Source organism: Branchiostoma belcheri, unplaced genomic scaffold (genome assembly GCF_001625305.1).
Source record: "Branchiostoma belcheri isolate BF01 breed outbred unplaced genomic scaffold, Haploidv18h27 scaffold60, whole genome shotgun sequence".
Taxonomy (NCBI): domain Eukaryota; kingdom Metazoa; phylum Chordata; class Leptocardii; order Amphioxiformes; family Branchiostomatidae; genus Branchiostoma; species Branchiostoma belcheri.
Window position 1 is genome coordinate 596,425 of NW_017804243.1, and position 18,148 is coordinate 614,572.

At 40.8% G+C, this 18,148-nt stretch overlaps 1 protein-coding gene across 2 annotated transcripts; it reads left to right on the top strand.

The window, feature by feature from the left end:
* Positions 1–149: 149 nt before the first annotated feature.
* Positions 150–17,937, top strand: LOC109482729 (E3 ubiquitin-protein ligase RGLG1-like). Of its 2 annotated transcripts, XM_019785549.1 has the most exons (4): positions 150–249; positions 15,238–15,360; positions 15,393–15,480; positions 16,839–17,937. In XM_019785549.1, the coding sequence occupies exons 3-4, from the start codon at positions 15,411–15,413 to the stop codon at positions 17,753–17,755; spliced, it is 987 nt and encodes a 328-aa protein (XP_019641108.1). In that variant the 5' UTR covers positions 150–249; positions 15,238–15,360; positions 15,393–15,410; the 3' UTR covers positions 17,756–17,937. The 2 variants fall into 2 exon arrangements, with proteins under 2 accessions (XP_019641108.1, XP_019641107.1); XM_019785548.1 differs by having other exon boundaries at positions 15,238–15,480.
* The last annotated feature ends 211 nt before the right edge of the window (positions 17,938–18,148 follow it).

The window sequence follows — 18,148 nt, forward strand, 5'->3', positions numbered from 1 at the left end:
CGAGTAAAACATGGACTTAACACCGCAAAACTAGCCCAAAATCACGTATCTGCTCGGAGACTACCCTGGGTACGAGACTGCACGTACACCTGTCGCTTCCCGCCAAAATTTGAAACCTGCTGACCTCTGACCCGCCCTGGTATGCCGCAGCACAGTGCAGCACAGTTCGTCCTGTCGGGCGGGTTGTACATGTACGTGTTTCCCGCAGACTTTCCCGGCTTTCTGCCCACATTGCAAGCTTCCACGGCGGTAAGTACACTGTCTGGACGTGCAGACTCAATCCTAGACGGACGACAAATGCATGGTAACCATGACAACGCAATGTGTGCGAGTCGATCCGTGAAATTTAATATCGCATGCAGGCGGGCCTTCCGATACTAGTATTATTATAGCAGGGGGTGTAGCAGGTGTCTAGAATATTCCGGTTTCTAAGGATTACATGGTAAAACATTTACTTTGCGTTTCAATCGAAGATTATTATCCAGAGCTCTTTTTCTGTAGTCTATTAAAGGTACTCGGGGGCTCCTGTCTACTTTGCTTTAAAAATCTGAAGCTAAATACAGCTGAGGGAGGGTTATTTTTACAGCGTGTTTGGCACCAATATTATGTTTGGGTAGCGAGTGCGCTGTGTAACCGTTACGTTGGTGTTACTTAAGAACGCCCCTTTGTTACCTTAATCAAATTGTATCTCCACAGCTATAGCGATGTGTTTTGTACGATAATTTGACAAGAGAATTTAGCTGTTGTTGCTAACGTTAATCATAGTTTTGAGACATAACGTCACTGTACACATGTAAGCTGGGTGTTTTCAGATTGTCTCTAACATTAGCTGTGAAAATAGAAGACGGAAGTTTGGAAAGGGCCCAACACAAACATGTTTACACGTACAGGGCAGCTATTACTGGGCCCCAGGAATTACTAGTAGTAGTAGATTGGAGAATCTTAAGCTTTTAAGTTTGCAAAGTAACAACTTAAACAAGACATTTAACGTTATACTTATGATATTATAGTAGCAACTTGAGAAACCACCTCTCTTAATTGAGGATGGCTGCTTTATTGGCCATTCTAAAAGTACATCATTTTCTTCCTCCCCAAGTCTGTTCATTTCCCCACATGTCCCCCTTCTCTGGCCAGAATCTGACCCCTCCCCACACCAGCTGACCTCCCCTTAACAAAGGCATTTGATCCGTCAGTTGAGTTAGAGTGGTAGAACCAGGTTTGAAGACATTGTTTACATGTAGATTGTATCTTTGTTATTCTCATGGTGCTGCTAGTTATAAGACAAGCTCTAGGCTTGAGGAGGGAACCACTGACCGTGTATGTATCACACTGTGTCTTTGATTTTTGCAATTAAAAAGTCTGCACCCCATCAAAGATTTAGCTCCTTTACAGTGTATATATATGATAGAGTGTTTTTCCAAGGATCCTTTTTTTTACTGTAGCCCAACCTATTGTAATTCAATCTTGCTTTTACCTACATGTAAGACTACTAACACTGACCATTATGCCTTCTACTGATATGTTTATTCAGTCTTAAATAAGCCCCTATAAAATTGATATTAGGTAATACGATCAGGGTAAGAAAACCATGCCTTAATTGTGTAAACTGGTATCAGGCAACCCTTGAGATAATGCAAATTAGAGCCAAGTTTTATTTGATGTTAAGTGGGTCAAGACTTCAGACAGTTGTTGTCAGCACTGTCTTCTCAGAAGTCCGTCATTGTTGTGTTCAGAACCGTGGCGTTAAATTGTTTTTGCCTGGGGCTGTTGTTTAGTATGTGCACTGTGTCATGTGAGCATCCTGTACTCCTTGTTTATATGATTGCGTGATACTCACTTTTTTCTGCATGCCTGCACCAGAATCTCCATTGGTGTTAGATAAATAAAAAATTTTACATCATATTTCCTTGAGTCCTTGAGTGATGTGTGGCTGATACAAGCTTAAGGCTGGGGTTCACCAGGCCTCCATCCAGGTGATTTGTAATTTAAATCACCAACTTCCAGACAGTTAAGTATTTGGAGTTTTGGACCATCTCACACTGCTGGGGCAATAATATGCCCCTACTGTTTTTTGAAAGGTGTGGTGGGTTCTTTAACGTGCGTGGGGTGTGGCTCACCCCAAAAACGTTCTATTCAAGCTACGTGTCTAACTAAGGCATCAGATGTACCCATTTTATACCAGAGTGAAGTGAGGAAAGTCGAGAAAAGTGCCTTTCCCAAGGGCACTACATTGGAGCATGTTAATATTAGTGGATTTGAGCCCAGGACCTATGGGTTCTTGGCCAAACATCCAACCATTACACCACACGATTCCGAGCACCGATGGATCAGTGTGGCCTTAACTAGACCAGCCAGCTAATGACTGTATGATGAAGAAATCGATAACTGGTGGGCAGACGTAATAAAGGCTGGACTCCTGTTATTGTTTGTGTCAGTACGAATACTGCACCCCAAGGAGCCAATTACTGCACCGTCCAATTAGATTCAAAGCCTCTCGTTGATTATTTATAACCTTAAGTCCTGTTTTAGCCTAGGCAGGCATGTTTTGGGTCAGGTAGCAGCAATTGAGTGTGTTTTATGAGTATTAAGTTGAACCAGGGTTAGGAAAGTATTACTGAGTCAGGCTGCTAGAAGGATGATTGACTAAGAGCAGGGCTCGAAATTTATTTTTGGGAAGAGGTGCACTGGTGCACCCAACCTAAAAAAGTGGGTGCACAAAAATTTATTGTGTGCATCTGAAATGGGAGCTAACTTCAAAATCTTAAACAAGTAGTACAACATAGATTTTATTGTTTGTCTGACACGTAAATGCCAAGAATATCCTGCATACATTTGATATTTACAAAAATACCTACAAAAATGCACCCACAGAAAAATATTGGGTGCACAGCTCCAAGGTTCACATGCACCCAGTATTTTGAGCCCTGAAGAGTGAAAGCTCTTTCTCTATTTCTTCTCACAATTACATACAGGTAAGTGCCAATCAGCTTGATCTTTTTGATAATAATAGTATAAAACTTAAATCAATGTTATGTTTAAAACTAATATTGCACACTACATAATTGAGTAGAGCATGCATAAGCATAGTCAACTATACATAATATATTTGAAATATGTCTGGAGCAAATCATTATGTAGTTCCACGACCTTTTGATAGAGATACCATAATACCTCATGACCTATAAGACAGGTCATATGTATGAGAAATGGTCCATGTAATGCCCATAACCTTTCTTTGTTTCCAAACTGGAGTGCCCTTTGATAGAGAGGAGAAATACAGGGGCAAGACAGATACAGATACCTGATGATAATATTGCATAATTCTCCAAATCATAGTCATGGTATTTATTTCAAAAATGAAAAAAATATATCCGTGAATAATTTCATCAGGTTGGAAGATACTTAGGGTATGGAATTTTCTTCTTACACAACCAGGAAGGTGTCTGATAGACATCGAAACGTAAGCAGGTGAGAACCTTACTGGTTGTGTAAGAAGAAAATTCCATACCCATGAAAAAATATACTTAAGAAATCACTAACGAATGTAAAATTCTTACCACACTTAATTGTATCATGTCAAAGTTTTTAATTGAACTGATGTCTTGCCAGCTCATTTAATTTCAACATTGTCTTATAAGAAGTTGTCACAATGCCACCCCTCACATGATAATGGACTGTTCCAATTAGATGCCCAGGTAATTAGTATTCATCGTTACGAGCATGTATCATTTTGTAGATCCCGTCTGGTAGGATTAAGGTTATCTCTGTGCACTCAAATATCATGTGTCTGGCTTAAACAGCTAATCTCTTACATATGACAATCTCGTGGGGGAGGGCGGAAATAAACTATTTCTGCGGTTTATTTGACTATATTTTTTTAGGCTAAATGTTCTTGTTTGTTCCTTTAGGCTGTCCTTGCAAGCTGAATATATGTAGTCAAACCTGTACTAGTGACCACCTCTACATAAGGACCTGATTGGCCATTGATATACACTGTCAAACTTTCACTAGTGTCCACTTCTGCATAAGGTCACCATATGGCCAATGTGACATTTTTTTGCGGCCTCGTACTACAACTGTAATGCTTACTTAAACTGCCCAGAGTGTACTAGCAGGGCAATAGCAAAAGCTGTACAGTTCCTTCTGTCCTGGCCTGGCTGCTATCTGCATACTGTTCCACGTGTGGCTGAAATTTTCCAGTGCTTTTGCTACTCTTCTCCGCCAGGTAACCTTAGGTCCCCTTTGTTATTTTTTCCTTCTACTAGTGTCCAGAATAGCGCTGTTCTTCATCGATCAGTTACTAAACAGAAAGTAGCGCCGATCATCGCTAATCAAAACCTATCCAGAGACTTGAGAGTCTGTTTTCTTATGTAGTCAGCTGTTCTAAATGTTACATGTATGCCACTTGTGTGTCCTTTGTTGGTGTGTGTCCTGTCAATGTCTATCAGCAGGATAATACCGGTCTCAATAGGCGCCCTCTTATGTATGTAATATCTCGTCCATTCAAGCATTAAGAAGTCTGCCTATTGTACCTACTGTAACCATTTTTTCAATGTCCCTTCAGTACAGGTCGCTAAAGACAGGGTTGACTTGATTTCAAGATACTCTCCTCTTAGGAGATAATGATAAATGCCATTGCCAATACTTGCTCACTTTCTTATCCATTTTCGATGAAAATCCCCCCCAAAGTCCTCCTTACGACGTGCCTCAGCGATTTTATCTGTCCTCGGCAATCTGAGAAACATTTCCTTACTGGCACGCTCAGCCGATAATTGCGTCTTGAGTCGTATCAACTTTCCTGTAGCTGTGAATCAATAACCCTCGGAGGGATTAAAAACGGCACTTCTAACGTCACAGAATTATGGGGTAAAGCCCTCAGGAGGAGTCATGCAGGGAAGTTTGAGTACTTCTTGAGTGAATCTTGACTAGAAGATTTAATCCTGTAATTTCAGATCGGATATTATTGGCATAAAGTACTTCATGATCATCTCCTGTGGAGGCAAGATTTTAGGCTTGTCTGTGTGTGTGTGTGTGTGTGTGTGTGTGTGTGTGTGTGTGTGTGTGTGTGTGTGTGTGTGTGTGTGTGTGTGTGTTTGTGAGTTTGTGTGGATGTGCGCGCATGCATGTGTGTGCGCGAGCACGTGTGTGTGTGTTTGTTCGTGTCGCATGTTCGGCCTAGATTATTTTGTTGTGTGTGTGAGTGTGTGTGTGTGTGTGTGTGTGTGTGTGTGTGTGTGTGTCTGTCTGTCTGTCTGTGTATGTGTTTATTTCCACATGACTTGGTAACAAATAATGATCCTATCTGGGTGAGAGCCCACCTCAATAGAATCAGGCACAAAATTAGATATAAAGAAATTATTATGATCAATAATAGTTTGATTAACTTTGATAATCACATCATTTTGTAAGACTTGGATACCCACCAGTTGAAGTCACAGATGTGTAACCAGCCATTCTGTGTACTAATAACCACCCGGTGGTGTATGCCTGATAATTGTACCGGTGTGTTACACATAGATAAAGATTATAACTATAGACATTCATGATTCAGCATTTGCCAACCTCAGTGTGACTTTCTTTCTGGTCGAGTTGTTCAATAAAAATGATATTATGCTGTAGCAACACAGTTATACATGTAAATGTGATGCTGCCAGCAGTGGCCACCCTGAATAATAACTGATGCGTTTCGGCCTCGACTTTGATAGGAGCGATCCATTACTGAAATAGAAACCATTACATGGTCAAGGGGAGTAACAAAGTCTGTTGTTGCTCATATTTCCAATTCTGGGTAAGGAAGTATTGTTTAGGGTGGCTTAACTGTGAGTTTGTGTGTCTGTGTATCATCTGGGCATGCAGAGTGGGTTGACAGCACTTGGGTGGGGGAAGATTGACAGGCAGAATGACAGGTCAAAGGTCTTAGAATCTGGCCAGGAGCCAGCATAAATTTCAGACTGACATGGGGGAGTTCAGTAAGCCAAGGGTTGCATATTTTCAGAAGTCTGAAATCTCTGATTTCTTGTCTTGATTGTGAATTGTGCTGGAAGTGGCAGTACAATTTGGAGCATTGATTAGTATTGGTATGACCCATTCTACCGTTACACTCACTCACTGTCCGGTTTATCGTCTGTTGTTCCCCGTCTTCCGAGGGTTAGACGTGCTTGCACAGTACAACCGGGGCTTGATGGCCGCACGCCACTTGTCTCTGTCCTGTGGGTTGATCTTATCCAAGTTCAGGTGGTGGAGGTCCTCCCGTATGTTGCTGCACCATTTCCTCCTAGGGCGACCACGGGGGTTTGGACCCTCCACCTCTAGTGTGAGGATCCTCTTTGGCCATTTGTCCCTGTCCATTCTCTGGAGGTGGCCGTACCATCTCAGTCTGTTGTATCTTACTGTGTCTTGGATGTTGTTGCCTCAGAAAAAGGCATTAGCAACAAAACTATTCCTTACCCTTGCCGAGCCAACTACAGTAACAAGGGATGAGTAATTGAGTTGTTAGCTGTATGTGAAGTTTCCTAAGAAAGAACAACCAGAGTTTCAGCACTATGGACAGACACTGTAGTGTCAGATGTTGCCATATCAGACATGGACACAATCAGCACGAAATTCACAGTTATGGATAAACCAAAACTCAGATTATTTCAGAGAGGTGTGAAGTCTTAGATTTCTGGTTTGTGTAGTGAATGAATGAAGACCTTTATTGTACAGTTTTTGTCCCACTGGGCTAAATACTGGTCACATGTTGACAATCATATACAGAAACGTGTATGTATATATATATATATATACTTTTAGTGTACTCTTTTGACTTCCTCTCGCATTCCTAGTAATAGTGGACATATATGTATGATTAGTTAAAAGTTGGTCGAAGGCTATAAAAAGGTAAATTATAGATGACTGAAGAACCTAGAAAACTGCTGCTATGAGCAACACAAACTGCCAGTGTTAACTGCTACAGTGCCAGGTGTGTGTAATCTGTACACTTGGACTTGTAACCAGCTGAGTGATGTTCCTGCCCCTCAGTCAAGACAGGTTTGATATACGGTGTTATTAACAGGCTTTACAGACAGCCACAAGCAGGAATACAGAGTCTACTGTGAGGAGTTATCACCTGCAAGATTACACCTGGGTTATAGTTACAGGTATAAGTCAGTTTTCAGGCAACATCAGCACAATATTTGCCATTAGCTCTGTTATAAATAGGTGAAGATTATTTCCTGGCAGAAAATAGATGTGAGTGCTTCAGGGGAAGTTTAACTCGTGACACGGACAAAATGTGTCAGAAGGTACATGTAATGTAGATAGTAATGGCAAAGTGTCTCAGTTTTTGAGGCTAGTTTTAGGGAATGCTATGTAGCTTTAAAATAAGACTATTCTTCAAGGGCAAGTTTGAATCACAACATTATAGATAGAATATATCAAAAGGTATGAAATGTTAGAAAATTGTTGACCCCAAGTGTCTCAGTTTTTGGAGGCTACTTGGGTATTTAGTTTTAAAATAAGCTGGAAAATATATATTATTCCTGTCTACCCATCTATTTTCTTAAGCTTCTGTTTACTTATTGAAAACGATTTGGGTTGTCCACCTCAACTTTGACTGAATCATGAAAACATGTATCACAGCAAATTTTATAAGCAAAGAGTTGTTGTTGTAACTATTTTTGTTCCTGTTTTTAGTTTTGCCTCATTGTCATAATATTGACATATCCTGTGTGAAGAAACATTTTTCCTCCTTGTTCAACTGTTTCTGAAAATATTCCAACAACCATTGATTTTTTTCTGACCTTACCAATCCTCACTAGTTTGAGGTTATGGGATTGGATCTTGTGACTGGAAAATTATCAGATAGGATTCTAACTTCTAAATGTCTTTTGGCAGTGTAGAAACTAGATGAAGTAGGGTTGTGTACATTACGTACCGATACAGTACCACAATAATTATTTAGCAACAGGTGCAGAATACCAGATCATCAATGTAACGTTACCAGTAAAGTACCCAAATACATTTTGTAGACTTACACTCACAAATACATTTTTTATTTACTTTTTTTCTGTGCACCTAATTTTTAGGTTAGGGGTTCCTGTAACCTATTTGAAAAGAAATTTTAAGGTCACCTTATAATTGTGAAAACTCAGACTCTCATCCTGGCTTTGCAGTTTTTCCAAGAAACAACAAACTTTCTTCAGGTGGCCTGAGAAGATAATTAAGATGATGGATAGAAGCACTACTGACATGTTCTTTAAGGAAAAGTGATGACTTTCAGGCTCTTTAAGAATTCAATTTTCCGATAACCACATCTGGGACAGAAATATTGCCTTTCCACAAGTGATTGATGATGATTTCTGCACAGCTCAGCAGTTTCCATGGAGACTGCCTGGAGTAGAAGGCTGTAAAAGTTGTGACTGATAACATCACACTGAACACAATCTCCCAGAGTCTGCAGGGGAACTCAGCAGATTCTTGTCAGCCTTCTCTAGTGCACTTAAGTCGTGTGTTATGCCGAATGGCAGTTATACCAGCTATACAGAATGATACAGATATCTGATACAGATAGTGAGGATGAAGTGAGCCATCATCTGAGCAGCAGACCCTTGCGAAGAAGGCCCCAAAACTGCCTGTTTTGAAATCTGTTTAAAGTGTCATCAGAGAAGAATGTTTTTTTTTTTTTTTTGGTTAGGCATTTGTTTGTGTTTACACTATGATTACTATCATCAGGTTTGCCCTTTTGGTCTACCTGAAGATCCTTAAACAATCTTTAGCTTTTATTAGTTTTAACGTCTCTTGTAAGATTATGAAAGAGGAATCATTCTCAAAGCTGGACCAGATTCTCGTGGCCAGCAAAGCATAGTACTCTTGGGATAAACTCAGAACCTGTTAACAGATTACAGAAGTCTCCTGACATGGATCATTTACTTGTGAGTACAGGATATATTTGAAGTACCACCAGGGAGGGAATTAAGTTTCGGTCTTTTTGTGAGTTATAACACCATTATCAGACTTTTCCTTAAAGCTCTTGACGCGTCTGCAAATCTTTTCACGTCTCTTAAGCCCCTTCAGTCGAAGATGAATGATTCTTTAAGCTGACCCAGATTTTAGATGTAAAATCAATCAAAGAAAAATTGCCTTTTGAAATCTCCTCAGGGTTTTATAGCTGAGTAGAGTTTTGTTTGGTTAGGTCTTTGTTTGGTGAGTTATAACACCATTAACAGGCTTTCAATGAGTGAGCATGAAGGGCACATGTCAGAGAGGCTTGAAGCCTCTAGAAGTCTGGATCAAAGATAAATGATTGTCCACCAGATTCCTGTAACTCCCCAGCCTACTGCAGTGCCTCTCCTGAGATCTCTAGGTTTTCAGTACAGGATATTTCAGGGAGCTGTCAGGGCAAGGATCATGGTTTTGTTTGGTGGAGCAATGTAATACATACGTACAAATAAATAAACATATAAGAGTTTACATATACTATGTATAGGTGTTCCTGTAGTGGTACTGGTAGCCAGACGTTGAGAGGCAATTTATGACTGTTGGGTATTGAGTGTTCTAGATCTGTTTATGAATTTCTCATGCCTAACTCGTGAGTATCAAAGAGTATAACCTGGTGTATCATATGATATTTTACAAGTATACAATTTGCACGGCTTGCATCACAGCCTTAATTGGTTTGTATATAAACGCTGGTATTTGACTGAATGATGTTTTTTATTGCCACATCTTCAGTGTCAGACAGTGGCTTTGAATTATCGCTGCACATTACTGTGAGGTCATGTAATATGGAACATTCTCAACTAGTCTGCTGACAATGATGGCTCTTTTCTAAATGTCAAAGAACTCGACATTTTGGTTCTGTCCTACTGTATGATGGATGTTGTCAGTGGCGCACTTAGAGTCGTGTGTTATTGCCTTATATAAAAGGCTTGTGATGGTGTAGGGCTGGAAATACTGGGTGCATGCAATAGGGGCTATATGGGGGTGTAGCCAGGCTTATATAACATCTCAGAGCCCCGGCAAAGATGAAGATGAAGAGCATGTGCACCTTGGTGCACCCAAAATTGGAGATGTGCACCCATTTTTTTTCTGTGGGTGTACCAGTGCAAATATTTTGTAGGTTTACATAATGTAAAAATGTTAAATGTATAGTAGTAGTAAAAATGTCAAATGTATACACAGTCAGGTAGTTGTACACAGCATATTCTTAACATCTAAGTGTCAGAAAAATAAAATCATTGTAAATATAGCACTTTCTTAACAAATGAAACATAATTAGATTTTGATGACATTCTACTTAATATTCTATTTCATATGGGGCACCCAAAAACTTTTTTGTGCACACAATTGTTTTAGGTTGGGTGCACCAGTGCACCCTATTGCTGAAAATGAATTTCGAGTAGATCTTTTTTCACCTTTCGTAATTTGGTTGCTTGAATGTCTGAAAATTATTATTATCCAATTTAATTCTTTCCTTTGCAGGAAAAGTTTGTATATCTTTTTCGTAATTTGGTTTGTTGAATTTCCGGAAATCACCACCATATGGGATAACAGACAGCAACCTTACATTTGTATTTGCCTTTCCGTACACGTTACTTCAATCATACGGTAGATGGGAGACTTCTTGGAAAGAATTCTAAGTATTCTGAAGGTTCCTTATATCCAAGTCACACATCGATTTTGGCCCCAGTTTAAAGTTTACGACAAAAAAAGCAATGAGGAAACCGTGCATGACCCCGCTGAGGGATGCAAAGACACGTTCTGATCTCAGGTGTAATTTACTTGTTGGACAGGCTCCACATGGGCAGACTGCAACATTGGGCTTGTTCTGGGCAAGGAGAAACTAGTCAGGCAACATCAAATCACTTCCAGGTTTTCAACTGTTAGCACAAGTAAAATATATATTTAGTAATCTTAAAAGAATGAATATGCAATTGTGTTATGAACAACCAACAATGAACTTGTCAAAGTCAAACATCTTATATGACGACGAGGATTCAAATCATTGAGTTGTCATAAAAATTCAGCAACAAAATTATCTTAAATCTACCGGTGTGCAAGAATTTGGTCTAGATGAAGACAGAAGAGTATAAGGTAAACTTTAATCTGACATTATCACTCCCTGAAACTTTGTATACCATATTTAATGCATTAATTTTGAAGGTACAGACTTTCCCTCAGACTCATTTCATGTTGATTTTCTAGTTCAGTGCTATTTGGTTCATCCAACAAGATGCAACAGATTGTGTTGGCATTCAGTGGAGACAATTTAAGTCCATTATATAAGTCCACAGTTACGTAGTACATTAAACTTTTGATACAGTCACTAAGTTTGACACTTTAAAGCGCTATTTAGTTCATCCAAGGACCAACAAATTGTGTTGTCATTGCCTATGCACTGACAACACAAGTCTACTGCAGTTTCCACATAAAACTTTTGATACAGTCACTAGTACTCTATGAAGTCCTAGGAGAAAATTGTAATCTGCAGTAAGAAGTTAGTAATGACTGCAGTTAAATTGCCCCTACTCTCCCCAGGACTGGCCTCCGAGTGCACGGCTCGATTAGGTGCCAAGGTGATCAATAAAAAGGCTTTTATCATTAGTGCAGACCCTACGGCCATGTTTACATTAAGATCGCCTGGTCTGATTGCTGTATGAGGGCGTGAAGGGGTTTTCAGGATGCTTAACTGTCAGTTAATTTAACCCTGTAAATAGTTTCATCATCACTCTTCAATTCTAAAATATTTTTCTTAGGTTACATGCAACAGTAGTATTTAAGATGTTTTATAGATAGCCATACAACCTTATTTTATGATTTGATAGTGGGTTTTGTAGTTGGACACTTACATCAGGTTCCTAACATCTATGATAGAGTAACATGTAGCACCACAGCATTTTATATAATCATTGCTTAAATCTATTGATTCAATCCTTTTTTTCAGTTACCAGTGCAATACTCAGGTGCCTTGGTGCACTCAGGTTTATGGTGTAAATATTTTAGGCCAAAATTATAACCTCAAGTTTTCTTCCCTTGCCTCTGCAGATTGGTGTGGCCTTGCCCAACATTACACACTCCCCTGCACAGTTTCAAACACAGCAGCTGTAGCATACAGCATGTGCGTCAGAACAGAAATAGCCCAAGCTACGAGCGAGCTATGATAAGATGGATATTACCTCTAGAGGGGAAGTGTAATGAGGCGAGGACCCTTAAGATTTCTGGAGATGTCTTATTCTGGCTCGAGGAACGGGCCAAGAAATCTTGATTCTGGGCTACATCAATTTAATCAATTGTTTTTTGGAATAACCCTTTTCTAATTTTTCTGGAAATAAAAAAAAATAGATTAGGTTCAGTAAATTTGCAGTCTCCCATCTACTAATTTTCATTGGGGCACGTTTTAAAAATGGAATATACTTGCTTTTGCATATATAGTCGTATAGTTGTTTACATTTTATTATTGCAGTAAAATTACTTGTTTTCATCCAGTTTGTAGTTTTTAGAGGACATCATCCAAAAAATTGAAATGGTCCGGCCTAATATGGTCAAGTATCTTTCATATATCACACCAAAAGGTATTGAACTTTGGGTCATAAACTGCATTTTAGAGCGTGCCATGTTTCTGACATTACATGAACAGGTACATGTGATATACATGGTAATTTTCCATGCGTGCTGTGGCACATAAATGTTTGTAAGGGTCATTGCACATGTTGCAGTATTCTGCACATAACGTTGGGCAGCAAATTTTGTTGGGGGTGCAACAGAATAAGCAGTTAACTGTGAATTTCAACTTTTTTAAAGATAGAAGGCCTAATTTTCATAAGAGGAGGCAAGATGTCGTATTGAAATATAATTGATAAACTCGACTTTTTTTTACATGTGAGATGAAGAAATTGTCTTCCTCATATTTCATACCATTTTGTCATTAAAATGTCATAATTCAACACTTTTCCAAAGTCAAGGTTACAATAATTTTGTTCTGAGCAAAATATATTCAATTTATGAATGACCATCCCTGTTGCCACCACTCCACAAGCAGTAATGACCCTCCCCTTGTCCCTGGGGAGTTGTCAGTAATCTAACAGAGTGGAGAAGACTTTCCAATAGGGGAGGTTACCCACCCGTGAAGGCCACACACCCCGACACTGCTCCTACATGATTTATGATTTGTAGACACCTCAATCATTTGAACATCAATGTTCCTAAGCGAACAGGTAAGGCGGCTTAGCACCTATGGGTCCTTGCTGGCATATATTCTATGCTGCTATTTAAGAATGGTACATGAAGACTTTGCTGTCTTGATTGACAACAGGAGCTCAAACGGAACTGGAAGGCTCAGCTGTTGATGAACGAGTATGCTCACTTTATTTCCCCCTATGGGGGCTTGCCAGTCTAGTTTATGTAATAGGTTTCACAGACCGCAGCCAGGGTGTTGTATGAGGCTGGATGGAGCCACGAGTGCAATCAATAACCGAGTAGGCCCAAAGTTATAGCTCCTATGGGGCCCTGCTGGCTACTGTTATACTGTAGGATAGCGGGACAGCTTGCTTGTGGTTCGGGAGTGGCTGGTTTTGTTGTTGTCGTGAATGCGGTTACTAATGCAGCTATAGTTGGGGTGGCAGGACAAGGTAAGGGCACGACAGTTCTCAGTTTCTCAAGAAACGTCTGAAGTTTGTCTGCATTTTGCTATACTGGCAAGGATTTTCTTAAATGCAACACAACAGAATTCCCTAACTCGGCATTCCCTGTCCTTGGTGCTGAACGGCAGGAGAGTCTGTTCAAACTTGTCATTCTGCTATAACTTTTTATTGCAGGCACAAAAACCTTTCAGTTAACTTAAAGCATCTTCGATTCCCAGCTAGCTTCTGGGGATCAGTTTTGCTCCAACTTCTTGCCCAAATTCAAATCATTTTAGTTCAGCTGATGCTAATTGGTTTCTAGACATGAGAGATGGCATGGTCCCCAGAACTGTATTTAAGAACAGCTGATGTGATGCTGAATTCTGGGGTTGTATTGTGGGGTGTCTTCAGTGTCTGTGTGTAATTTTGCAAACTCCATTACACCCTTTGATTATCATGAAAGTTTAATGTAGGACCTGCCCTAAGCAAGTGTTACTGTGCTGTTAATTGATGTCCTGGCTTTTATCACTACAGTTTTTGATCATATGACAGAAAATGAGAAACATGTCAGGATTTGGCAGATTTTTTGTACCCTCGATACATTGTAACTAACTAAGTACATTGAAACTAAATTTTCTCTCTCTAGATTCTTATCTGTGTGTATGTGTGTCTATCTGTGTGTGTGCATGTGTGCATATATGTGTGTGTGTGTGTGTGTGTGTGTGTGTGTGTACCTGTGTGTGTGTGTGTGTGTGTGTGTGTGTGAGTATTAACATGTGTGTGACTGTTTGAGTGTTTGTGTGTATGTGTCTGTGCATTTGGTGTGTATATTAAAGTTTGTCAAGTTCTTGATATGCGACAGCACACAGATCAAGTCAAGATCTTACTTAAGATCTAATGAATGACAAGTTCAGGCAGCACCATTCCAAGAAGCCTCCTGAGTGGAAAAGTCTTGGGTACCAATTGAAGCTTCCCTGAGAAATGCGTCGAAGATGTTTATCTTGATAGTACCAGTTCATCAATTGGAGATGGTTTCCCCAAACACCACTATTGATTGCCCACACTTGGCAGGAGTCCAACTCTAACCAGACAGAAAGGCTCAGGTCACTGTTTGCCACACTGTTATCTCAGTAACCATCCTGTGTAGCCACTGCAGGGAGGGGTCGGGTTACATGGTATGTCTGTGGTGTAGCAGTTTTCCTGGTATGTGGCAATCTCCCCCAGGCTTCTGTATTGGCTGGGAAATTACATTGCAACAATTCCACTGGCTACATTATTGACAAATATCATGCTGGACGTTTCTGGCGAAGTACCCTGTTATTTAGGGTGACGGCAGTAGATATTGCTACACCGCTGATGTTGTTACAGTTATTTGGACACAAGGTTACAGAGGCTGACTGAGCCAGAATTTTGTAACAATGTTAGAACTGTAGCAGATTGCTGGACTGTCCAGATGCAGAGACTGTTACATTTGTCTTTAAGCATAGTAGGTTCCTGTTAAGGCCATACAAAGTGTATTACAATGTCATGTAGATGACATGCAGTGGGCTTACAATTTTATGCAGCAAAATTCTTTACCTTAAATTTTACATTTGTGTCAATGTCACTTGTTTTAAATTTCTGTTCTCGTTTCTTGCAGACTAACAGAACACGGGAAGTCTTCTGCCGGTTTCACCATGTTGCCATGGCAACCTGATGTGACAAAGACGTCGCCATGGTAACTGTGTAGCCGCCTGTCTGGTGCCTCGGACCACAGTTCCCACCGCCCCCCGCCGTGCGTGGACCGCCCCAAACCCGCGCCCGCCGGTCGTCATGAATGTGCTGTACGTGGTGGGCGTGTCCGATAGCTGCGTCTCCATGTTGTCCCTTGTGCTGTTCATAGGTGCCTGTTTTTTTCTGTTTACATTTAGACAGTCAAGGACTCGGAAAATATTTTTTTCAAATTGGTCTGAAAATAGGGAAGATCGACAATTCCCAAAATTTGCTTGAAGTGGTGTGTGCAGTCAAACTGTAATCAAAGTCTTGTGGACACATGTCCAAGGCACCCCATACCAAACTACTGAGTAACTGTTGTTTTTGTGCTTCATCAATTTTACAATGGAACGGCATCAGGCTCACTCTGAATTGATTGTATAAGAAAAGAATTAAGAATTACTCATATGTGATGCCAAAAACAGAAAAGGCACAGGAATGCCGTTATATCATGCACTTAACAGGTTGATTTGTTGTAAAGGCACATGGCCTCAATAACAACTCGCTTAACGTCCAGGAAACATTTTACAACCCTGTCGTCAAGTTCTAACATTTATAGATCCTTGTGGTCTATTTCAATTTGTAGTAAAAACCTACCAAATGTCTTGACTCCATCTTCAATAATGACTCCCTTAACGTCCAGGAATTTTTTACAACGTTGCAGTCAAGTTCTTACTTTAAAGATCCTTGTGGTTTATTCCAATTTGTAGTAAAAAGTTAACAGATGTCTTGACTTCATCTTCAATAACGACTGGCTTAACGTCTTGGAAACATTTAACAACGTTTCGATCAAGTTCTAACATCAAAGATGTTAGAACCAAATTGCACCCTACTTACAATATACATTACTGTGTACATGTGATATTTGTGGTTTATTCCAATTTGCACCAGAGAACTGAAGTAAAAAGTTAACGGAGGTCTTCAATAATGACTCGCTTAATATCCAGGAAACATTTTATAATTACAATGTTGTTATCAAGTTCTAACTTTAAACTTAAGGTACTTTAGACTTATTTCAGTTTGTAGTAAAAAGTTAACAGATGTCTTGACTTCATCTTCAATAACGACTGGCTTAACGTCTAGGAAACATTTTACAACGTTGCCATCAAGTTCTAACATCAAAGATCATGTTCAAGTTTTATTAGGAAAGGGACTTGCATGCCTGGTTTGACCAAATTGCGCCCTACTTACAATATGCGTTACTGTTTACATGTGATATTTGTGGTTTATTCCTATTTGCACCAGAGAACTGTAGTAAAAAGTTAACGGAGGTCTTCAATAATGACTCGCTTAATATCTAGGAAACATTTTACAATGTTACCATTAAGTTCTTCCATCAAAGATACTTTTAGTTTATTCCAATTTGAAGTAAAAAGCTACTAACAATGACTAGCTTAACATCCAGGCATCAAGTTCTATACTTGTGGGTTATTCTCACTGATTTGTAGTAAAAACTAACAGAATCTGATGTTTTGGCTCCATCTCCAGGTGCCTTCACGGTGATGATGGTCCTGTTCCATCACTACAAACCCAAGACGGAGAAAGAGCTGGAGGAGGAGAAGAGGAGGGCGAAAGGTCGGCAGGACAGCCTCTGCACCGCGTTCGAGCTTCTCCGCGCGGACATGTCGCACTTCGACGCCATTGAGGACAAGTTCAGCAACTACGAGCAGGTCACGAAGGCCATGAAGGCCGCCGGGCTCGTCTGCTGTAACTTGATCATCGGCGTGGATTTCACGGCGAGTAACGAGTGGCAGGGCCGGAGGACGTTTGGGGGGAAGTGCTTACACGCCCTGTCGGGGAAGAAAATCTACAACCCTTACCAGAAAGTCATCTCCACCATCGGGCAAACCCTGCAGCCGCTTGACGAGGACAACCTGATTCCGGTCTTCGGGTTCGGAGATTCTCGTACGAAGGATAAGGAGGTGTTCCCCTTCAGGCCGGACGGTTCGCCCTGCCAGGGACACGACCAGGTGCTGATCCACTACGGCGCGATCGTGAAGGAAGTCGCGCTCAGCGGGCCGACGAGCTTCGCGCCTTTGATCCACAAGGCCATCGACATCGTCCAGCAGCAGAAGGGCTACCACATCCTGCTGATCATCGCGGACGGGCAGGTCAAGGACGAGGGACCCACGAGAGACGCCATCGTCGAGGCGTCAAACTTCGCCCTCAGCATCATCATGGTGGGGGTCGGGGACGGCCCCTGGGGGGTCATGAAGGAGTTCGACGACAGGCTGCCGGAAAGGAAGTTCGACAACTTCCAGTTCGTGGACTACCACACGGCGGTGAAGAGGACTCGGTACCCGAGCGCAGCCTTCGCGCTGCACTGCCTGATGGAGGTGCCGGATCAATACAAGGCCATCTCCAGGCTTGGGTACCTCGACTGCAAACACGTGGATGCCGGCTGACTTCCGTGCCACCGGAGGATTACAAACTTAACCTTCAGCTTGCTAAGGAAGATTGTTTGGTACCAAATTTGTATTGAATACTGGGTTAGGACACACCCAGTGTGTCTTTGTGTATCTTTTGGCACCCGATATCAGCCATGCTGCCTGGGTGGCCAATGTATTGCCTCGTTGCAATATTGAATTTTTAAAAATAGGCCACACCGAGTTATTTTCTTGCAAGGATCTGTTTGCTATCTGTACTAAAGATAGCAACGTCACAGCTGTTTTGGTTGGAAGATTCTCTCCACAGTTAGCAATATAACTGGAAAACAAACCTTAGGGTTCTCTTAATTTTTAACTGTTAGTGTTACAGTTCCATGGCTGTTACAAGTCAAAGCATAGGAGAGGGAGAGA

Excerpts from the sequence above, each read along its gene's own strand:
- LOC109482729 (XM_019785548.1), top strand. The coding sequence starts at position 15,411 with ATGAATGTGCTGTACGTGGTGGGCGTGTCCGATAGCTGCGTCTCCATG. Across the intron at positions 15,481-16,838 it reads GTCCCTTGTGCTGTTCATAG|GTGCCTTCACGGTGATGATG; the intron begins GTGCCTGTTTTT and ends CTCCATCTCCAG.